We start from the raw sequence: 19750 nt of genomic DNA, 5'->3' as shown, positions 1-19750 counted from the left end.
ATAGAAAAACAAGTGAACTGCAACTCAAGATGTATTGCACTACATACATACACAGGTGTTTTCACTTGGAAACGTTTAAATGAAACTGCAGGTTAAAGCAGTACAGAGATACACTGAGAATGACATGAGTCTGTAGGCATCCATCTTAGTCAGCCACAAGTGGAATCACCTGTGTTTACCATAGATGTAAGGCAGAAGTGATTGAGTGAAGAGTTGAACAGTACTTGTTTAGCGTGTAAAGTATCCTAATCAAATGATTCTAGCAAAATTAGATTCATTATATCACAACTGTTTCTATCAAGACTTGCACAATGTAAAATAGTATTAACCGTTTATCCTGCATTCATTTATGCAGTGAGCAGTCAGTAATACTTAAAGCATTGCTTTTGTTTGCAATTTCCATTTCAAGTCCACTCCCTTAACGCTACTACAAGTTACTTTTTACACATAAAGCTTGATATAATATAACATTTATAAAACTAATTATGAATAATAAGTGTTATTTTATACCTCAAGTACATTTTGCTGGTAACACTTTTTGCACACATGTTTAATTGCAGCCTAAATGTGTATTTAAAGAAAATGGCATTTTCAGTGGTGTAATGTTACTAATTAAATGTACTTGAGTAACATTTTTGAATTACTTTACATAAACATTTATCTTATTTCTTAATATGTTACCCTACACGTTTACAGTAACATTTTTAAATACTTCTTCCACTATTGTGTATTATTCTAATCACCAGGATTGAACAGTAACTAAACAAAGTACAAATTGAGTCCTTTGAACTTTACTTGTATTTCAATTTTATTACACTACATGTGAATTTCTGTGAAGTGTTTTACTTTTTACTCCACTGCAATTATCTTAGAGCATGTTATCGACAGCTTTTTTTACTAGTTACTTTTTAGACTTACATTTTTACATACAAAACATGATCCATCCATAAATCATAGAAACAATGCATTAAATTAAACCCAACAGATTTTAAATGGATTAGAGTAGCTCCATCTGAACCAACTATAGCAAAACATAACATAGGGGTATTTTTCAGCATTAGAATATTTTTTATAATTATACATTTTACTTAACTACGTTTTTGATCGCATTAATTTAACTTGCAGTGGATTATTTTCAATCTGGTTTTCCTGCTTTAGTAAAGGATCCAAATGTTGATATTACATGTCATTCACACAAGGTCTCTTACGGCACCGCCTTGACTGCAGCGGTGACCTCACATGGGGTCACAGTTGCTACGCCGCGTTAGCTTCACTGTTGCCGGGTGTAAGGTAGAGGCGGAGTGCAGCCTGTTGGTCGGGACAGACGGGGGCAGACAGAGGACGCAGCTGTCACATGCTGGATGATCGGTGCTTTGGAGCTGACTTACGGGATGAGGGATTGATTTTAAACGGCATCATTCTATAAATGGGGAAACGCTTTTTTTGTTAAAGTGAAACCAGTCGTGATCCGTTAGAATATTTCAAAGTTGTGGTCCGCACGTAGGCACTGTTTGGACCAGAGCACGTTCGGTGGTTTGAATAACGTTACCGGGGAGACGGTAGTTGAGACGACAGAGGACTCTAAGCTCTAACTACGTGCGGCCAGTAATTTTTGTAGAACCTTCGCAGAGAATAAAACCAACACGTGAATAGATCTGCCGGAGCGAGGAGGACATTGTAAGAAAGAGAGGATCGAAGCAGCATGGTGAGTTTTGGGCCTGGAAGAGGCAATGTGTTAGCTAACATGCGACAACCTGTTTGCGTCCTTCCTCCCGGTTTGTAGCTCGACCGATCTGTAGTTACTTACTCTTTAGCTGGAAATATTATCATGTTGAGAACCACCATTTTTATTATTTACACAGACAGTTCATCATGTGTTACTGTCGACATGTAAAACTAATCAGGTCAGCGGTGTAAAGTAATGCGCTTATAACATTAACGGTCTGCTAGTAAACTTAAGCTAGTTAGCTAAACGCAGGTATTTATGGAGTCGCCGGCCACAATATGGCAGGACTGCGCAACACCAAACAAGCTTAGCCACCCAACACGTGTTTTAATTCAAAATGAATGGGGGAAATTGACACTAAGCCTTATTACACGTTTCGCTAAATGTGTTGTTTAATTAATTTACTTTTCATGTTTTGCGACTACTACACGCGATTTGTATTGAATGTTAGCTGTTATACAAGTATAGCTAATAAGCTATCTGGAGTTCCATGATAAAGGTCATGGCAATACGACGCGGATACGTTCACTTTGGAAGGAGAATGCAAAGATGATTTGATTATCATTTAACCACAAACTACTTTTGTTTGGATGCAGCTTTATAACATCCGACGTAAAGAGAAGGATCTTGAATTTCGTCGCATACGGCTGTGTGGGCACTGGGGCACCATGTGCTCTTTCTTCCCGATTCTCAGTGTAACGCTACCTTGCTTCAATGCAAACCCAGAGCCGCTGAGTTATAAACCTTATGTTCGATTGCAGGAAGTTTTTAAACTTATATTCGTGTATTGGTTTATTAGAACTGACACACCACACTCAAGGTTTTGCAATACATGACAGGTCAGAACGCCTTGTTCAAGTCACGCTGCCGAAGCTCTGGCAGAGATGCGCCATGTATGGTAACATGTGACCGTTTGACAGGCGGGGCTAGAGTAATGAAGAAGCCAATGAAAAGCCAGTCAGATGGTTCGTGTGTGAAGAGCCAAGCCCTTGTAAAGACGGAAAACTAGTTTTAGGGATCTGTGAAGATTATGCTTCATTCATTAGATTGGCTATAATATATATTGGAGTAATGGAGTCACTTCTTAAAGCTGTGATTTTGAGGCGGTGCCTTGTTCAAGGGCACCTCGGCAGTGGCACCACTCCAGCTACAGCACCCTCCATTTTTTTTGGTCCAATCGACGTGAACCGGCGACCCTCTGGACCCAAGTCCAAGCCCTTACAGACTTAGGGTTAGGGTTACTTGGTAATAGAATGATGTTTTTTTCCTGAGCTCCTTTTTGGCTTTTAATCTTATATTGACATGGCTCTGTTGCATTATTTTATAAAATCCCCCCCCCCCCCTCCCCAAAGAAAAAGCCACTTTACTGAGTGAAAGAGTGACCATCATGGTCATTTGCATTTTTTTTTGTAGTCTGTATTTGCTTTTACAAATCCTTTCTATCTGCCTGTTCAAAATGTAAACAAGACTGACACAACTTTAAAATTTCACACAACTCTGTTCACATGTTGATCCACATTGAAATGTATCCAAAAGAAATGGGTTGTCTTTCCATATTTCCACCAAGCTTCCAAGTCATAGATCTACATTAGGAAACATAGTACAGTTTTGAGTACCATTCTTTTCAAATGACAGTGTCTGACATGTTACATCCCATCCTCTAAAATCGTGAAGATGATCAAAGCACTGCTTCTTTCTCTTAACAGTGTTTTTAACATTCTGTGTAAGGTGTCCCTTATTTCTTTCTGTGACTCACTGTTTAATCTAATACTCATGCAGGTTACCACAAAGGGAGCAGGTCTGAACCCCAATGCTAAAGTGTGGCAGGAGATCCCTGCCATCCAGAACGACGTCCCGGAGGGGACCGAGGATGCTCCTTGGCTGCTGGCCTACCCTCCTCCCGCTGAGATGGCAGACGGTATGAGCTTTTTTAGTTCTGTGTACAGAGAACTTTAGTTTATCTCCGTCTTCCCCTTACTGTACATAAATGTGAACCCAGACACATAGACATTTATAGTATTATTGATCACAAAGACTTTCACAGATAAACATGGCATTTAAGGAAACAGTTGTGCAACAAAGACGAAGCATGACAAAGTTCGCTTAGAGCACTAGGTGCTGTTATCTTAACATGGCAGTTATTTCACAAACATTGTTCCTGCTTTTGTCCTATCTTAGGTTGCTCAGATGTTCCCTCTTCAGGGGGAAAAGGATGTGACGGTGAATATCTTGACAGCACAGCTGACTTTGCCTCTGTACCTACAGAGGAGATTGTGAATGGCACTGAGCAACCTGACTTGGTGTATTTAGCCTTTGACCCACAATGCGAATCAACCATAGATGGTGATGTGTGTAAGGAAGAACCAATGTCTGAAGAGAGCCTCAGAGAGTCTTTAAAGAAACAACTTGAGTTCTGCTTTTCTAGGTGAGTACTGAAGCAATGTTCAAAGTCCGTTTTATACCACACACCCTTGAATATTGTATTGCAATACTTTTAGCTAACAAGAACAATATCAGTGATTTAATTATTTGTATTGGCATGTGTTTCACAACGGTTGATAAAGCAACGATACTTCAATGGCGTATACCAGAAGTGCTATAATTTAGATGTATATATTCTGTCTAACAGCCATTGTTTATGCTCATTCTTAAAATATGTTTGACATTTTAAATTATGTTTTGAGTCCAATCTTGTTTTGACTCTTTGCAGAGAGAACCTATCCAAGGACCTGTACCTAATATCCCAGATGGACAGTGATCAGTTTATTCCCATCTGGACCATTGCTTGCATGGAGGACATCAAAGCCCTAACCACTGACTTGGACCTAATCCTGGAAATACTGCGAGGTACTGCTGTTCTGCCTGTATTTGTTAGGAACGCTCGCAGATTAATTTATACTTAAGTTTATAGATTAAATCCTTATAAAACGTTTAAAATGTTCTTTACTTAAAACGTAGGCCAAATGGGGAGGAGGATGAATGTTTTGGGTGCATTTGTTAGTTGTGGTGGTTCCCTGTCCCCACTAACGGTTAATACCTTGACTAAGAGTGATTGAATAGCAACACTAAAGAGTATTTTTGACCACAGTATCCATACACACAATTTGTGGGACTTCTATTTAGATTGGTCACCTTGTAGACTGTTCACAACAGAAGAGATGGTGTAATGATCCACTTTAGTTACCAATTAAATAGAGTCACTGTTAAGATCCAACAGCATGATGTTAGGGCTGAACGATTTTAAGAAAAAATTGAAATTGCGATTTTTCTGGCAGAGATTGCGATTTCGATTTCACCACGATTTTTTTTTTTAACAATTTAAGTGTAACATCTTTGAGAAAAAAAGAATTGTATTCCTTAAATACTGCAACATTTGGGAATTTAAAGTCACTTATGACCTCAAATTCAGAGCAGTTAAGAAATTTAACTGTATTCAAAAACCTTTACTTTTCTTCAAATAAAGTGGCCCCAAGAGGATTGTGTAATGTAAAGGTTAGTTTTAATATTATTAATTAACATTATTTAATAATTTAAAGGTTTTAAAATGACCCGTCAGGGCCAATTAAAAAAAATTAATGCCAACTGGGTAAATTATTTAACAGCAACGGTAGGTGTTAATTCCACGTTGTAAAAAGGTTTTTAACTCCCATTTTTTAAATGGAACAAACACATGTCAGTTAATCTGAGAGAGGCAACAACCAAAAAGACCCATTAAATTCTTCCTTCATCCCCAATTTTTGTTCACAGCACACCAAACTGTCAACCTTTGTGGCTTGACTTGCACGCTGGTTTTGTGAATTTTGCATGGCACTGACAGTCTGTGTGTGGTTGATCGTTGCTGGTTTTTGCAATGGTATTACGAGCTTTGTTAGCTGGGTGTTGTTTGTGTGTTCTGGCGTGTGGTTCTTGTCTGTTTCTGTGGGTAGGAGTTTATGAGGTTGTTGTCAGTTCTGCTTTATGGTATGTAGTGAGTGGGGAAGAGGGGGACGGCCTTGGTTTGTGTGTTGCTAGGTGCGCTTTTGCTTTGTAGAGGTGGGTGGGTGGTTCTTCGTTTGTGGGTGTTTTTGCTTGTGGGCATGGGTGTGTGTGTGTGGCTGCGGACCTGAGACACAGTTTAACAAAGATAGCATCCCAAATGTTTTGTAAATTCAGTTTGTGATTATGACACAACAGACTGTCAAAAGTTTCATAGAATGATCCCACAGTAGTGTATGAGTAAAATAGGTTGCAAAATTTTTAAAAAACACACTATATTACAAACTATTATTTTATTTGGAGCATATTTTTAAATATTTAAGACCTTGAAAAAGGTCAAGCTTTTTTTTTGTGTTAGCTACCTGTTCCATTTTCATCACTTCTTTCTTTTGGAATCGTACTGGTACAAATTTTCTCAGTTAAAAGTACTATTTCTTGTTGAAATCTTGACAAGCTTGAAATTTGTTCTGTCATGTCCAAGACTCCTGATGAAGTAAACTCGGGAATCGCTGGTAGTTTTTGTCATGTAATGAATCAGGGATTGATTGATCCCTTTGGTAATCGGCCTGGTACTGTTTCATAAGGTTCTGTTTGAGGACATGGAACCACGGCTTCAGAGTATTGACGTTCGTAGGGTACCCCACCCGGTAGAGTAGGCGTCTTTGGAATCCTGAGGGAAAAGGAACGAAAAAGGGAGGTGTTTCTCAGAATTTAACTATATTCCAGACATTTGTCTTGCCAAGTGGGGCAGTTCCCTTACCCGTTTCAGACAATAACCTGGCAAAGTGACCTTTGCCCCTGCTCAAACCAACATCCCTCCCCATGATCATTTTCTGCCTTGGAAGACCTATATGCCTGGAATCTGTCCAGGGACTTTTCTTCTAGGGTTCCCAATCTTGCTGTAACTGTGCTTTTACGCTTTCCTTCCGCTATGAGTGAAGACCGCAACCCCTGCTTGCTTCCCAAGTCCTGTGGCCGTTTGATTCTTATGCTCATCTTTGAGCATTCTGGGGGAATAACATTACATGTATTCAAATTCATGACAGTAAGCTAGAATAGCTCTTAACACAGTATTATCATACCCTTGATTACATCTGTTGTCTCTTGTATTTAGTTTAATGAGTTTTTTTTGCGCAGACTTCAGGTTCCCGGAAGTTTTTTTTAATTTTAATTGGTAATTAAAAACAATTAATTTTCTTAGTTTTTCCATAAAAAAAACCAAAAAAATCTTTAAAACCCCTTATAGTTGGTTTGTGAACCACCCCGACTGTGCTATTTTCTAAACACGTTAGCCCTTTATTGTACCAAAAAAACCCTTTCCCCCCGCACCCTACACACATTAATGGGGCCCCATAATCCCTAATCCTTAAAACGTGCACACACACACACACACACACAACACACACACACACACACACACACACACACACACACACACCACACACACACACACACACACACACAAAGCTTACCGATGAAAGGGTTCATTTCTCTCCCTAGGATAAACAGTATGTTAAAGTAGCATTGCGCTAACAGTTGGTCAGCTAACGACAGCTTGACAACAAACTTCCCGGCGCTTCGTCCCCAGATAATACGAACTCTCACACTTGTAGTAACCTTGTAAACTTACACACTCGCACAAACACACATTCTTGTACTTACCATTGCAAGATGCAGCCTGTGTCCAAAGCACTGCAGTCTGGTCCATTGGTTAAGTCCCATTGCTTTGACCATATTTGAAGCGTTGTCTGTTGTTATGCACGTCTGGGCCTCTTCTTTTAGACCCAGTTGGCCAAGCACTCCTTCAGCCCCATGGCAATATTCTCCCCGGTATGGTCAGTGGGGAAGTATGCTGTCTGCAGGCAGCGGCTACACAACTCGAAGTTGGCGTTGACGAAATGCACGGTCAAACTCATGTAGGGCTCGGTCGTTCTGCTTGACCACAGATCAGTAGTTGACGCATAAAACTCCGTGTTTTCCAGCTCATTTACAACTTTGGCATTACATTCTGCGTAGAGCTGTGGGATGGCAACTTGATTGAAGTATGTGCGGGAGGGCAGAACATACCTCTTATCCATTGTGCGTAGCAAACGTTTAAATGCGTCTTTGGTCACGGTGTTTACAGACACCATGTCCTTCGATATGTAAGTCGGGCAGTGGTAATCTCCTTGTGTCTTCGGCTAGTTCTTTCATAAGGCGTCACACTGGCGAACAATGATGTTATTGTTGGCTGTTTTGCCGAAGTATCGCTGCTGCTTGATGTTTCACAGTTCTTTTTCGCCATGCACTCATCATACAAGTTCAGGTGGTGAATTCTCAAGTGGCGATGTAAATTGGTGGTATTGCCACCCGATGTAGCCACTTTTACACGACATGTTTGGCACAACACCTGTTTCTGGTGTTCATCACTGGCCTCAAATCCAAAATACTGCCAAATGACCGACGTGCTGTTTTTCTTTGCTATTAATTTCGTCGGCTCCGCTTCTGCTCCTGCTTCAGCCATGCTTGAAATTGAATGACGAGCTACACACTGACTTGGGTGGCGAACACGTGATCTGGTCACGCGCAGCCTGCAGCTTTCTGATCAGTAGCTGACACAGAGCCTTGGGCATTCATGTGAAATTATTGACGAAATTATTATTATTGTTCTGCCCTCCATAAGCTTTTGGTAGCTTTGGGTTTTATATGTGGGGAAATACTGCCACCTAGTGGACAGTATTATTTACAAAGTCACGCAGGTTTAGTTTCTTTTTCATTGACGAGTTGACCTCAGTTAGAAGAGCACACGGATTCAGCCACTGCCGAAATTCCTCCTCGAAGAGCTACCTTTTCACGCGTGAGCTTTGGACATTATTAGTCTGTAAGTGTCTATCATTTGTTAGTACATTCAATGCCATGTAAATAATTAGGAATATACGATGAATATTAGTTTCTACATGCTCTATGATAATGTCACTTAGCTATGCTAGCTCTCGTGGTATCATGCTATTATCTTCGTGAAATTTATGTATCCTTTGTTTCTGTTTGTTTTCAGTTTTACAAAAACGAATGTCCTGTATAAATACTTGCTTGGTGAACAAAGTAAACGGAAGAAAAACCAACACTTCTTGCCTCGCTTGAGTTCATCAACTTTATTTATTAGACGACAAATTGTAAGCTAGCTATCTAGTTCTGCAAGCTAGAGAACGCAGCACGAGGACTGCATAATTATTAATATGCACCAAGCAAAAACCGCAGCTTTGACGATCCCAAAATCGTGTTGTCTGAGATCGCGATTTTCGGTCCAAAACGATAGATCGTTCAGCCCTAGCATGATGTTGACACCACAGTGGGTTTCTGCATCTGTCTGAGGTCTCTAGCAGAGAATAACTGTTGGCCTTTAGAGTTGTAGTGGCGGTAAAGTGACCTTTGTCTGTGGATTCATCCTACGTACAGCTCTAGAAAAAATGAAGAGACCACTGTCAGTTTCTCTGGTTTTACTATTTATAGATATGTCTTTGAGATAAACACTCTTTGATGTATTTATTGTATTCTATAAATTACTGACAACATTTCTGTGTTGGAATTCAACAGTCACTGGAATGGCTGCAATTCATGTAGAGATAAAGATTTAAGAAAAATTTGAACTGTATATGCCCAAACCAGAAAAAAACACTTTACAATTTGTTTATCAAAAACTATTAATAGTTTGACCTGCCAAACACTTCCCACTCAGAGCTGCTTTTGTTGTGTAATTAATATTGTGTGTTGTTTTTATTATTTATTTTATTAACATGTATCTTAGTAACTTTCTTTAAAGCTGCTATATAAATAAAATGCAAAACCCGTGCCACGGACCAAGTTAAAAAATAATTAAATGCCAATGTATACCAGAGAAAGATAGAGAGAGAGATGTATATTCTGCAACAGCACACTGTGTAGGTGTTACTTCCAGGCGCTTGTATTAAAGGCTTTCCTTTGTCACAGCCTCTCCCATTGTGAAAGTTGATGAAACTGGAGAGAAGGTTCGCCCAAACCACAGTCGCTGCATCATTATTCTGAGAGAGGTGCCTGAGACTACTCCAGTTGAGGTAAAGACCCGCCCATCTTACTGTGCAGTAAATCCTTCATACTGCACCAACATGCTCTTGCTTGTTCACACTGTCACACAAATCTGCTGACAAGAAGGTGTGTGTGTGTGTGTGTGTGTGTGTGTGTGTGTGTGTGTGTGTGTGTGTGTGTGTGTGTGTGTGTGTGTGTGTGTGTGTGTGTGTGTGTGTGTGTGTGTGTGTGTGTGTGTGTGTGTGTGTGTGTGTGTGTGTGTGTGTGTGTGTGTGTGTGTGTGTGTGTGTGTGTGTGTGTGTGTGTGTGTGTGTGTGTGTGTGTGTGTGTGTGTGTGTGTGTGTGTGTGTGTGTGTGTGTGTGTGTGTGGAGCCTTCTGGCTTACCTGATGGGACATTTTGTGTTGGAGGGACAAATGTAATACATGTCTCTTCCACAGGAAGTGGAGGCTCTCTTTAAGGGTGAAAACTGTCCTAAAGTGTTGAGTGCTGAGTTTGCACACAACAGCAACTGGTACATAACGTTTCAGTCAGACATGGATGCCCAACAGGTAAGTGTCCACATTGATAAACACTATTGGTGTGCCATACATAGCTTTTTTATAATAAGTAACTAGGCACTATATGTGACTCTCAATAGAGCTGATTCTATTATATTTGGATTGCAGTATTTTTTAAATTTATTTTTTAGGTGTAGACGCTTTGAAAAAAGGTTCAAGGGCTTTTTATTATGCACAGTAGTGTAGTTATGGCAATGAAAACCTTAGGTCACTTATTACATCAACTTCATTTACTTATGTCCAAGGAACATCGATACTGGTACAATAATACACCAGTGCCCTGAAAGTGTATCTAATTTCTTAGATTGAAAGGAAAACAAGAACTTTGAACATTTTGTTCTGTTTCATTTTGTCCTCAGGCTTACAGGTACCTTAGAGAGGAAGTAAAAACGTTCCTGGGGAAACCGATCATGGTGAGTTTTGTCACTGTAATGAAATACATGGGATTGACTTCAGCATGCTACTCGGTTAAAAAAAAATTCAGGCTGGAATACTGCTTATTATAATTGGTTCTGTTTAAGACACTATGGAACCCAGCGAGCCTCGTTACAGAAGATTAGACGTGTTGTCAGCCGCCACGACTACTCTCTGGTTAAGCCATAGCCTCAGGTGTGACCTTGGTATTTGTGTGCAAAGGAACTTGAAAAGCAAGGAGGTGTTTCTCAGAACTGTTACACACCTAGTATCTCCAGACAGTTTGATAAACAATTCTTATCACAATGTGACATTTACACTTACTGTTACAGGTATCTAATACATCCTTCTGGACTTTTAAAGTGACCTTGAGTGCCTCTGCTAAAAACAAAAGAGGCTATGACTTACTAACAGTCCTATCTAAACCCCATGATCATCAGTATCGCGCTTGGAAGGACCTATATGCACTGTGGCTGTCTGGGAGGGACTTTTCTTCTAGTTCTCCTTATCAATCTGCTGTAACTGTGCTTCTACGCTGTTCCTTCACTTCCCTCATCCTCTTGAACTCCCCCTCACTCTCCCCTCCCCTTCTTTCCCCTAGTCAGTGCAGTGTTGTATGACCTAATGACCGTGAGATTATGAGATCTGAGGGGACTAAAGGACAGATCTCCAAAGCTTCTCATACAGTAGATGCGTCAGACATATTTACTCTTGGCAAACATGTGGTGATCTTTTTTTCTTCTTTTTTCTATCTTTCTCTGTCTCTCTGCCCCCAGGCTCGCATTAAGGCCATTAACACATTCTTTGGTAAGAACGCCTTCCGTAATGTGGACTCCAGTGTGTACAGTCAGCACGCCCAGCCACAGGCTCAGTATGGCTCCCCGGTCTACATGCCGCAGCCGTACAGCGCTCAGCAGCAGTACCCCGTGTACCCTGTGGTGTCTCCAACCTGGAACCCTTCCGTCATGCCTTATTTTGAAACACCACTGGTGAGAGTCTAAATGTGTTGTTCAGTATGTCTCTTAGAGAAATGAAATGTCAAGAACACATCAATTGTTTCAAGGTCCTCATAGCAGTGTTCATTGCAGTTAATATGATTTCTGATGCAAGGATATTCTCAACTTCAGTCCTTTTTCCTGGCTGATGGCTTAGAATAACTCATGTGTTGCAACATGAGCTCTGATTCTGGATATTATTTATTTATTATTATAATAACAACGCTGCTTGATTTAACATCCTTTTCTATGTGTACAATCAAACCAATGTGATTATTCTAGGTAACAATATGGTCATGTATTATCATTTTGAAGTCAGATAAGTCTTTGGAAATGTATTCTCTTGTTTTTTTTATAACTATTTATACAATCAAAAATTCAATTTATCCCTGAAATACATTTTGAAGGTAGTATTTTCTCTAAATTTATCTTTCACTGCTGTATGATTATCCAGGCCCCTTTCCCGCACAGCAGATTCATAAATGGTTACAACAGTCCTGGGAACTACGAAGCAAACTCCAGCTCTATCAACACAACACGACCCATGAGCAGGAACCGGTAGGTGCAAGTCAAGATGACATGATAACATGCTCATTCAGAGTAGAGCTATGTGAAGGATGTTAATGTGCTTCTGTTTCAATTGTGCTTCTTCGTGATAGACGTTGGTATTAAGAAATGTGTGTATTTTTGTGGTTCTTAGAAATCAAGTTAAGGGTAACCCAAGGCCTGGAGACATGCCCCCTTCTTCTTTGGTTCTTGCGAGCCTGATGGATGGTCCGTCTGGTCCTTTGAGTCCACAGCCTCTTGAGACATCAGGCACGCTGACTGGCACTGCTTCAACAACAGCCCCTGTCCCCTCCCTCAGCTTTAAAGACCTTTCTCCACAGGCCTCCATACCCAGTGGATATCTGAGCGGGGCTGCCCGGGGCCGGTAAGGCAATATTATCTTGCTTACACTATGGAGATAAAGATTTGCAACCAAAATGTGACTAACTGATGCGCATTGAGGTGTATGTGATGTGTTGTGAATCATTAATTTTTTTGTATACTGTCCTTTCACTCTCTGTTCACCATGCAAACCTATCCACATAGTAAATAAGTCAGAAAATTCTACCCGTTGCATTGTGTGTTGTTTATTGAATATTTATGTTACGAATACCCATCTACTGTAAAATAATGTGTTCATACAGAAGAGGTAGCAACAGAGGCATGAGGAGAAGAAGAGAAGATGATCATTCCCTGGTCAGCAAATTTTCTTTTTTACACATTTATTTTAAAGGGAGATTTTCCTGTGTAGTCCGATGAGGTCCTGGCGGTATCTCGTCATCAAACTTCAAGTTTCACTGAACTTGTATTTGAATTACAGAAGCCTGTCGCTGTGATTGAGGCCAAGGTACAACCTGCACCAAAGTTTGACCTGGAGGCTACAAGTTTTCCTCCTTTGCCGGGATCTGTGGTCAGTCTGCGGGGAGATGCCATCCCAGAGATGCGCCTTTCTGATGTTGTGCGCGGCCTGAAGGTGACAAACAAGGTAAAACTCTTGTCTTCTTTGATACCTTTTACTTTGGAGACTATTATAAGTAGCGTTTGTATTCGTTTTGTATGAATGCACATCCATTTAAAATTCTTTTATGATTTTAGCCTGTGAGCCAAGATGTTAACGAAACTCGACACACCAACAAGTCTGAAGATGCCGTAAGCACAGCAGAGCCTGTTACCCCGGCTGCTAAACTTGCTCCTGTGACACCTCTCGCAATGGGACCTCCAGTCTTAAGGTAAAGTTTACTCCAAGCTAAACTGTTAATGAAAAAAGGTGAAATACAAAGAAACTTACTCACCTTTTACGTTTCCTGTTGTTTAGTGTTTCTGCTACGGTAAATGAAGAGGAAAAAACTGAACCTCCTATTCCAAAGGATACAGTCTCCCCTTCGTCGCCACTTGCCTCCCCAACAGCATCTGAACCTGCTCCCTCCTCCTGCAGCCAGCCTGAATCTGCAGAGGCACCTTCCCCATCTCCCCCAACATCTCCAACATCAGATCTGGTAAGACCTGCCTTTTGCGTCATCAGTTTCAATTAGCTTGCAGCAACATCAGCTCATAGGTCATTCCAAGACCCTCATAGAAATGTTTATTGTAGGAAATGACATGGAGCCACAAAAGTATTGATACAAAACTAACTGTTTATATTCTTATATGTTAGAGTAGAGGTAGAAAACAAGTCAGATGTATACAAAAACTCTCAAGTTACTTCTCAAAATATTAATATAGCATAATCTCACATCTCTGCCATTGATGTTAGTGGTCATTTTGTTAATGGAGTCATTTAATACTTCAACTAGTCTTCTGTTTATGACATACACGTGGTACGTTTGGTATTTGTTTATTGTATGTTTTATGTTGATTATTATCTTAGTTTTAAATTATTTGCCATTGTATTTATTCCAGGGGGCAAAAAAGCTGAGCTATGCACAAGTTTGCCAGAGGCTGGCCATGGACCCACCACCAGTACCGACGTCCTCTCCCTCCCCCCCTGCCTCCTCCGCCGGCCAACCCCTGCAGGAGCTCAAGGTCAACAGAGTTGAGGAGCATCGGCCCAACTCCAGGCGCACTATGGAAAATCGAGAGAAACACAGAGAAAGCCGCCCTCCTCGTCAACCACTACGTTCCTTCCGAGGGGCGAATGGCCAAGTACGATCTGGAGGCCTGAAGACTCGGGAAAATCAGAGAGGCTTGAATAATGCTGGCAAACATTTCTCCCCTCAGCGGGGAGCCAGGCGCAGTGGCAAAGAACAGAATATTCCCCCAAGGTCACCAAAATAACTAAGGAAAAGGGAACCTATAAAACATGGACTTTAACAGAAATTAAAACAATACATGTACATATATAATATATGTAAATAGACAGATGAATATATTTCATTTGACAGACTTTTTCAATTAATCTTGTTGCAGACCTGAAATTATTAAGGAAGATTTAAGTAGTTATACCTTTTTGAGGTTAGATGCGTCTATTCTGTCGACAGAATGGATAAAAAAAACAACTTGATAATCAAAAGATGCCTCGATAAACAGGCTAATTTTGTATTGTGTTTTAGGAGAGATGGATCTTGTTACTTTAAAATGTAAGGTAGTCTAACGTCTAGAAGGCTCTGTCAACTTCTGAAATGATGATTAAGGCACATTTCCCCCACATGTTTATTGTTGGCATGTAATTTAGCTTCAGCTTCCTTATCAAAATGTGTTTTGCGTCAAAATCAAGGATCTATGATTATTTGTAGAATAGAGAATTGATTTCATGATGGAACCATAGGGTGCCTGATTGTAACTTTGAATTTATGAGTTGTGGAATACTGAATACTTTATCTAGACATGCTACACAAATGATGCTTGTGAAAACAAAGAAACATTTCAGAAGATTGCGTTGAGTTATGATGAGCAATGCAGATATTAGATCAAAACCACTGACATTTGAACTAAGCTCTGTATTTTTACTGGAGTAGAACTGCTTCTTTACTTTTTTAGCAGGATTTTAATTTGTGATTTAATTACTGTATCTTGTGTTTCAAATACTCATGAGTTAGTTTGCAGCCAAATGACCTACTGTTGTTGAGGATTATTAGAGGTAAGCAGGATGAATGTCTTAATGTTTTATCAGATGTCAGTAATGCTGTTGTGTGTCTCAGTAAGCAAGATTACAGGGTTCGGTGGCTAGTTTTGGCTTAAGGCTCAAATTCTGTTCTAGCTAGTAGAATTTTTCTATAGTAGGATGGTAAATCATGAATAATGAGCTGCTCTTAATCTGCTACTAGCCATTTGCATGATAATTACTAAAACAAATCGGATGATCTAAAGCAGGGGTCTCAAACTCGCGGCCCGCGGGCCCACTGCGGCCCTCAAGACGATAGTTTGCGGCCCCCACCTCAATATGAAAGTTTAATGTTAATGCGGCCAGCGAGTTTGATACGAATGGCACTTTTCAGTGTTGTGTGCAGAGCTGAACGAACCTACCAATCACGGTGGGGTATATTGCTCTCGGGGGCGGGACATCGGCCGCGGGCTCAGAAGCGGAGGCGGCCGCGGAAATTGCTGCTCAGTGGGACAGAAAAAGAAGCGGAAAAGACGTATCGGCTAAACACTGAAACTTCAACGCGACAGTGACACCAAGTGGAAATATATATTACACAGCCCCAAAAATGTCTTTTTCTAAGCCTGCAGTGAAGAGAAAGGTTGGTGATGAGCACAGACAATTTCAGGAAAAGTGGGAAGTGCAATATTTCTTTGTTGAACACAGGGGCATCCCGACGTGTCTTATTTGCACAGAGAAAGTTGCAGTGCACAAAGAATACAATTTGAAACGTCATTACACAACTAGACATGCTGAGGAGTATGCAAAATACCAGGGAGATGAGAGAGCCAACCGGGTTGCTAATCTTAAAACATATCAACTGAGGCAACAAGATTTCTTTAAGAAAGCAACCAGAGAGAATGATGCAGCAGTCGAAGCTAGCTACGTGGTTAGTGAGATGATTGCTAAAGCAGGAAAGCCATTCACAGAAGGTGAATTTGTCAAAAAGTGTATATTACAGGCTGCAAGTATTGTCTGACCAGAAAATAAAGGTCAGTTTAGCAACATCAGCCTTTCTGCCAACACCGTGGCAGAGCGCATTTCTGACCTGTCAAGTGACATTTATGATCAACTGTGTGAGAAAGCAAAAAGTTTCAGTGTATACTCAGTCGCTCTTGATGAGACCACAGACATCACGGACACTGCCCAGCTCGCAATCTATGCCCGTGGTGTTGATGACAATTTTGAAGTCATAGAGGAGTTGCTCACAGTGATTCCAATGCATGGCCAGACCACCGCCATCAATGACAGGGAGGAAAAATGGACTGGTGGCACTTGTTCAAAAAAAACTGGAAGAGGAAGGTGTGGAGGAGGCCATTGCTCTGCACTGCATTATCGATCAGCAGGCTCTTAGCAGCAAATGCCTGAAGTTTGACAATATGATGTCTTTCGTTGTGAAATGCATCAACCAAATCAGATCCAGGGGCTTAAAGCACAGAAGGTTCCGTGCTTTTTTAGAGGAAATGGAGTCAGAATATGGGGATGTGCTCTACTTCACCGAGGTACGTTGGCTCAGCAGGGGAAACATGTTGAAGAGATTTTTTGAGTTGAGAGCGGAAGTGAAAGCCTTCATGGAGAAAGATGGGGTTGCTGTTCCTGTGCTAAGTGATCCCAAATGGCTCATGGACTTAGCTTTTTTTGTTGATATCACACATGAGCTTAATGTACTGAACAAGAAGTTACAAGGCCAAGGGCAACTTGTTAGTGCTGCCTATGACAACGTGAGAGCATTCTCTACAAAACTTATGTTATGGAAAGCCCAGCTTTTTCAGACAAACCTTTGCCATTTTTCAGCATGCAAGGCACTCATGGATGCAGGCACACCATTCAGTGGGGAGGAGTATGTGGATGTCATTTTGAAGCTACAGGAGGAATTTGATCACAGATTTGCAGACTTCAAGACGCACAGAGCCACATTTCAAATTTTTGCGGACTCCTTCTCCTTTGATGTGCAAGATGCCCCTCCTGTGCTTCAAATGGAGCTCATTGACCTGCAGTGCAACTCTGAACTCAAAGCCAAGCTCAGGGAGGTGAGTGGAAAAGCAGACAAGCTCGGGCAATATTTGAGAGAATTGCCCCCCAGCTTCCCTGAGCTTTCACGAATGTTCAAGCGGACCATGTGTCTTTTTGGGAGCACATGCTTGTGCGAAAAGCTCTTCTCTATGTTGAACTTCAATAAGTCCAAGTACAGGTCCAGACTTACTGATGAGCATCTTCAAGCCCTACTGAGGGTCTCAACTGCTTCATCCCTGCTTAAGCAAAATGTGGCTCGGCTATGCGAGAGGAAGCGCTGCCAGATCTCTAGCAGCAAGAAGTAGGCAGAAGAAGCCATGTTCAGAACAGTTTATGTTCAATGTTCCATTCATGTTCAGAAAGTGAAATGTTAAAGAACTGTTAATACAGATATTTGAATCTGAATAATAATAATTACATTTCTCTAGTCAGCAACTATATGTGGTTTCTTCAGTCTTCTATATCTGCTGTATTATTATTATTATTATTTTATTTATTTATTACTGATTGATTGGTTTTTTTCTTATGAATTTGTTCATTTATTTTTTCATCTTATTTTGTGTTAAAAAATAAAAATAAAGACATTTGATAACATTGGAATGTTTTTTAGTACTTTTCTTGTGGGGAACCTGATGCGGCCCAGCCTCACCCAGATTCTACCTCTAACGGCCCCCGGGTAAATTGAGTTTGAGACCCCTGATCTAAAGGATCTCGGAGGACAATTTTAATTTGTGGCTTTCTCTTGATGAACTGTTCTAAGGTTGATGCCATGGCCAGTGTCTAAACTTGATTTGGGGACATTTAGTGCCTGCATCATCTGTTTTGATTGAATAGATGAGACTTCAGACGAATGTAGTCCTCTTGGCAAAAAAATAAACTTTTGAGTTTGATTTTGTACATTTCTATGTATTAGCTTGTCTTGAGCTTGTGTATATACAGATTTAATTTTGAGTTGTTCATTTCCTTTTTTTTTTTGCTGACGTGTTTCATTTTCTGCCCAATCATATTTTTCTCATGTTTTTCTTTAAGCGTAATATTGGTAAATGTATGTGTGGATTTGATCTGAGAAAAGATACTTTGTTATGGACATTTGAGATGGATACTTATCATTCACTTGTGGCTCAACAATGAGCAGAACATGCCTGTAGTGGCGTGAAATTAAATAGCCCATCCTTTGATCTCAAGGGTTTTAATCATAACAGAAGTAAGAAAGATGTTTCATAGAAATGCTCAACTTCGGCTTAAATGTATTTTGCTTTTGTGTTTTTATTTAATCAAAATTGTCTGTGATGTTGTACTTGGAAATCAACAAAAGATGAGTAACGATAAGGAATTACATATTTTCAGCATCGGGGATAAAAAAATTATTTTCGAAGTTCTAATGGCGTTTTATTTTTAGTTCTCAGCTTGTAAGGACTGCAATGTAAATTATCGTGTCTTGTAATCCGCAGCTAAATATGTCTTGTCTTTTTAAATGTGTATGAAAGAGATAGCTTCTTCCAACTACATGGAACAAAACTATCAAACTGAACCCCCAGTGCCTTTTTAACAGTGTTAAATTTCAGTACAAAGAGTGCAAGAATTGTGAACACATCAATTTGTCAGATTAAACAAGGCTGGTTAATTGGTTTTCAAGATCTTGCATTATCAGTGTATGACACTCGCAGACACTAGTTACTCCCCATTATTAATCTCAGTTTATTGTAGGGGCAGCTGTAGGGCTGGGGCTGGTTGAAGTTCAGGTGTGTGTGTGTGTGTGTTTGTGCGCGCATGTGCGGGCGCCTGTTAATCAGTTATGTCTATGATACTGTTTATTTTGTTAGCTTGTCAATGCAGCTTTAGGCCTGTTCTAGAATAATGCTTGTTACTCACAATGAAACAAATTGCAGCAAAGTACACACTGGTTTAATAAGTGAATATGTTATTGCTAAGCCTGAGGTATGAAAATAAAGATTTATTTTTAAACAGCCCTGTCTTATACGTTGTATGTTTACACCACATTGTTAGTGCAGTAGATGCATTTGAAGTTTCACACACATTGGATGTGAATATCATAAAAACCAGACACCTAAATGGTGAATGGCTTGTTTTCTTCTATTTAAAACTGGAATTGTTTTTCTTCTATGAGGCAAAACTGCCAGGACAGACATCCACAAAAAGATGTTTCAAAGGATTTTTACATGACATCTCACAAGTAACTATCCGGAAATAGCGAAACATTATGTAACTGTTGTGGTTCTAAGCACATTTGGCTTTAGACTTTTGTGTGAGTTTGTAGATGAGAGTTCAGTGATGCTTGACAACAAATAGCATTTACACATAGGCCAAACGTGGTATATTAACGCAAATCGTAGGATAATGTAAATATTTAGTTAAAATATTGGTCGATAAACGTTCACGTT

The 19750-nt window shown here is 40.2% G+C and overlaps 1 protein-coding gene across 2 annotated transcripts; it reads left to right on the top strand.

Annotated features, from left to right (window-relative positions):
• The first annotated feature begins 1275 nt into the window (after positions 1 to 1275).
• On the top strand, positions 1276 to 17942 carry larp4ab (La ribonucleoprotein 4Ab). 2 transcript variants are annotated; one of them, XM_063911346.1, is made up of 15 exons: positions 1276 to 1705; positions 3506 to 3644; positions 3905 to 4151; positions 4437 to 4573; positions 9668 to 9771; positions 10182 to 10292; positions 10661 to 10714; positions 11492 to 11704; positions 12165 to 12268; positions 12411 to 12641; positions 12901 to 12952; positions 13077 to 13241; positions 13352 to 13485; positions 13572 to 13752; positions 14156 to 17942. In XM_063911346.1, exons 1-15 carry the CDS (start codon positions 1703 to 1705, stop codon positions 14528 to 14530), a joined length of 2250 nt encoding a protein of 749 aa, XP_063767416.1. In that variant the 5' UTR covers positions 1276 to 1702; the 3' UTR covers positions 14531 to 17942. The 2 variants fall into 2 exon arrangements, with proteins under 2 accessions (XP_063767416.1, XP_063767414.1); XM_063911344.1 differs by lacking the exon at positions 1276 to 1705 and having other exon boundaries at positions 3500 to 3644.
• The last annotated feature ends 1808 nt before the right edge of the window (positions 17943 to 19750 follow it).

Source organism: Eleginops maclovinus, chromosome 20 (genome assembly GCF_036324505.1).
Source record: "Eleginops maclovinus isolate JMC-PN-2008 ecotype Puerto Natales chromosome 20, JC_Emac_rtc_rv5, whole genome shotgun sequence".
NCBI classification, from domain to species: Eukaryota; Metazoa; Chordata; class Actinopteri; order Perciformes; family Eleginopidae; genus Eleginops; species Eleginops maclovinus.
Note: the sequence above shows the minus strand (reverse complement) of the source record. Positions and strands in the feature narration are given on the sequence as shown.

Bases quoted from the DNA above. Each gene is read 5' to 3' on its own strand.
- larp4ab (XM_063911344.1), top strand. From the start codon at position 3,500: ATGCAGGTTACCACAAAGGGAGCAGGTCTGAACCCCAATGCTAAAGTG. The intron at 12,953-13,076 runs GTCAGCAAATTT...TTTGAATTACAG, and splicing joins GAGAAGATGATCATTCCCTG to AAGCCTGTCGCTGTGATTGA. The intron at 13,753-14,155 runs GTAAGACCTGCC...TATTTATTCCAG, and splicing joins CATCTCCAACATCAGATCTG to GGGGCAAAAAAGCTGAGCTA.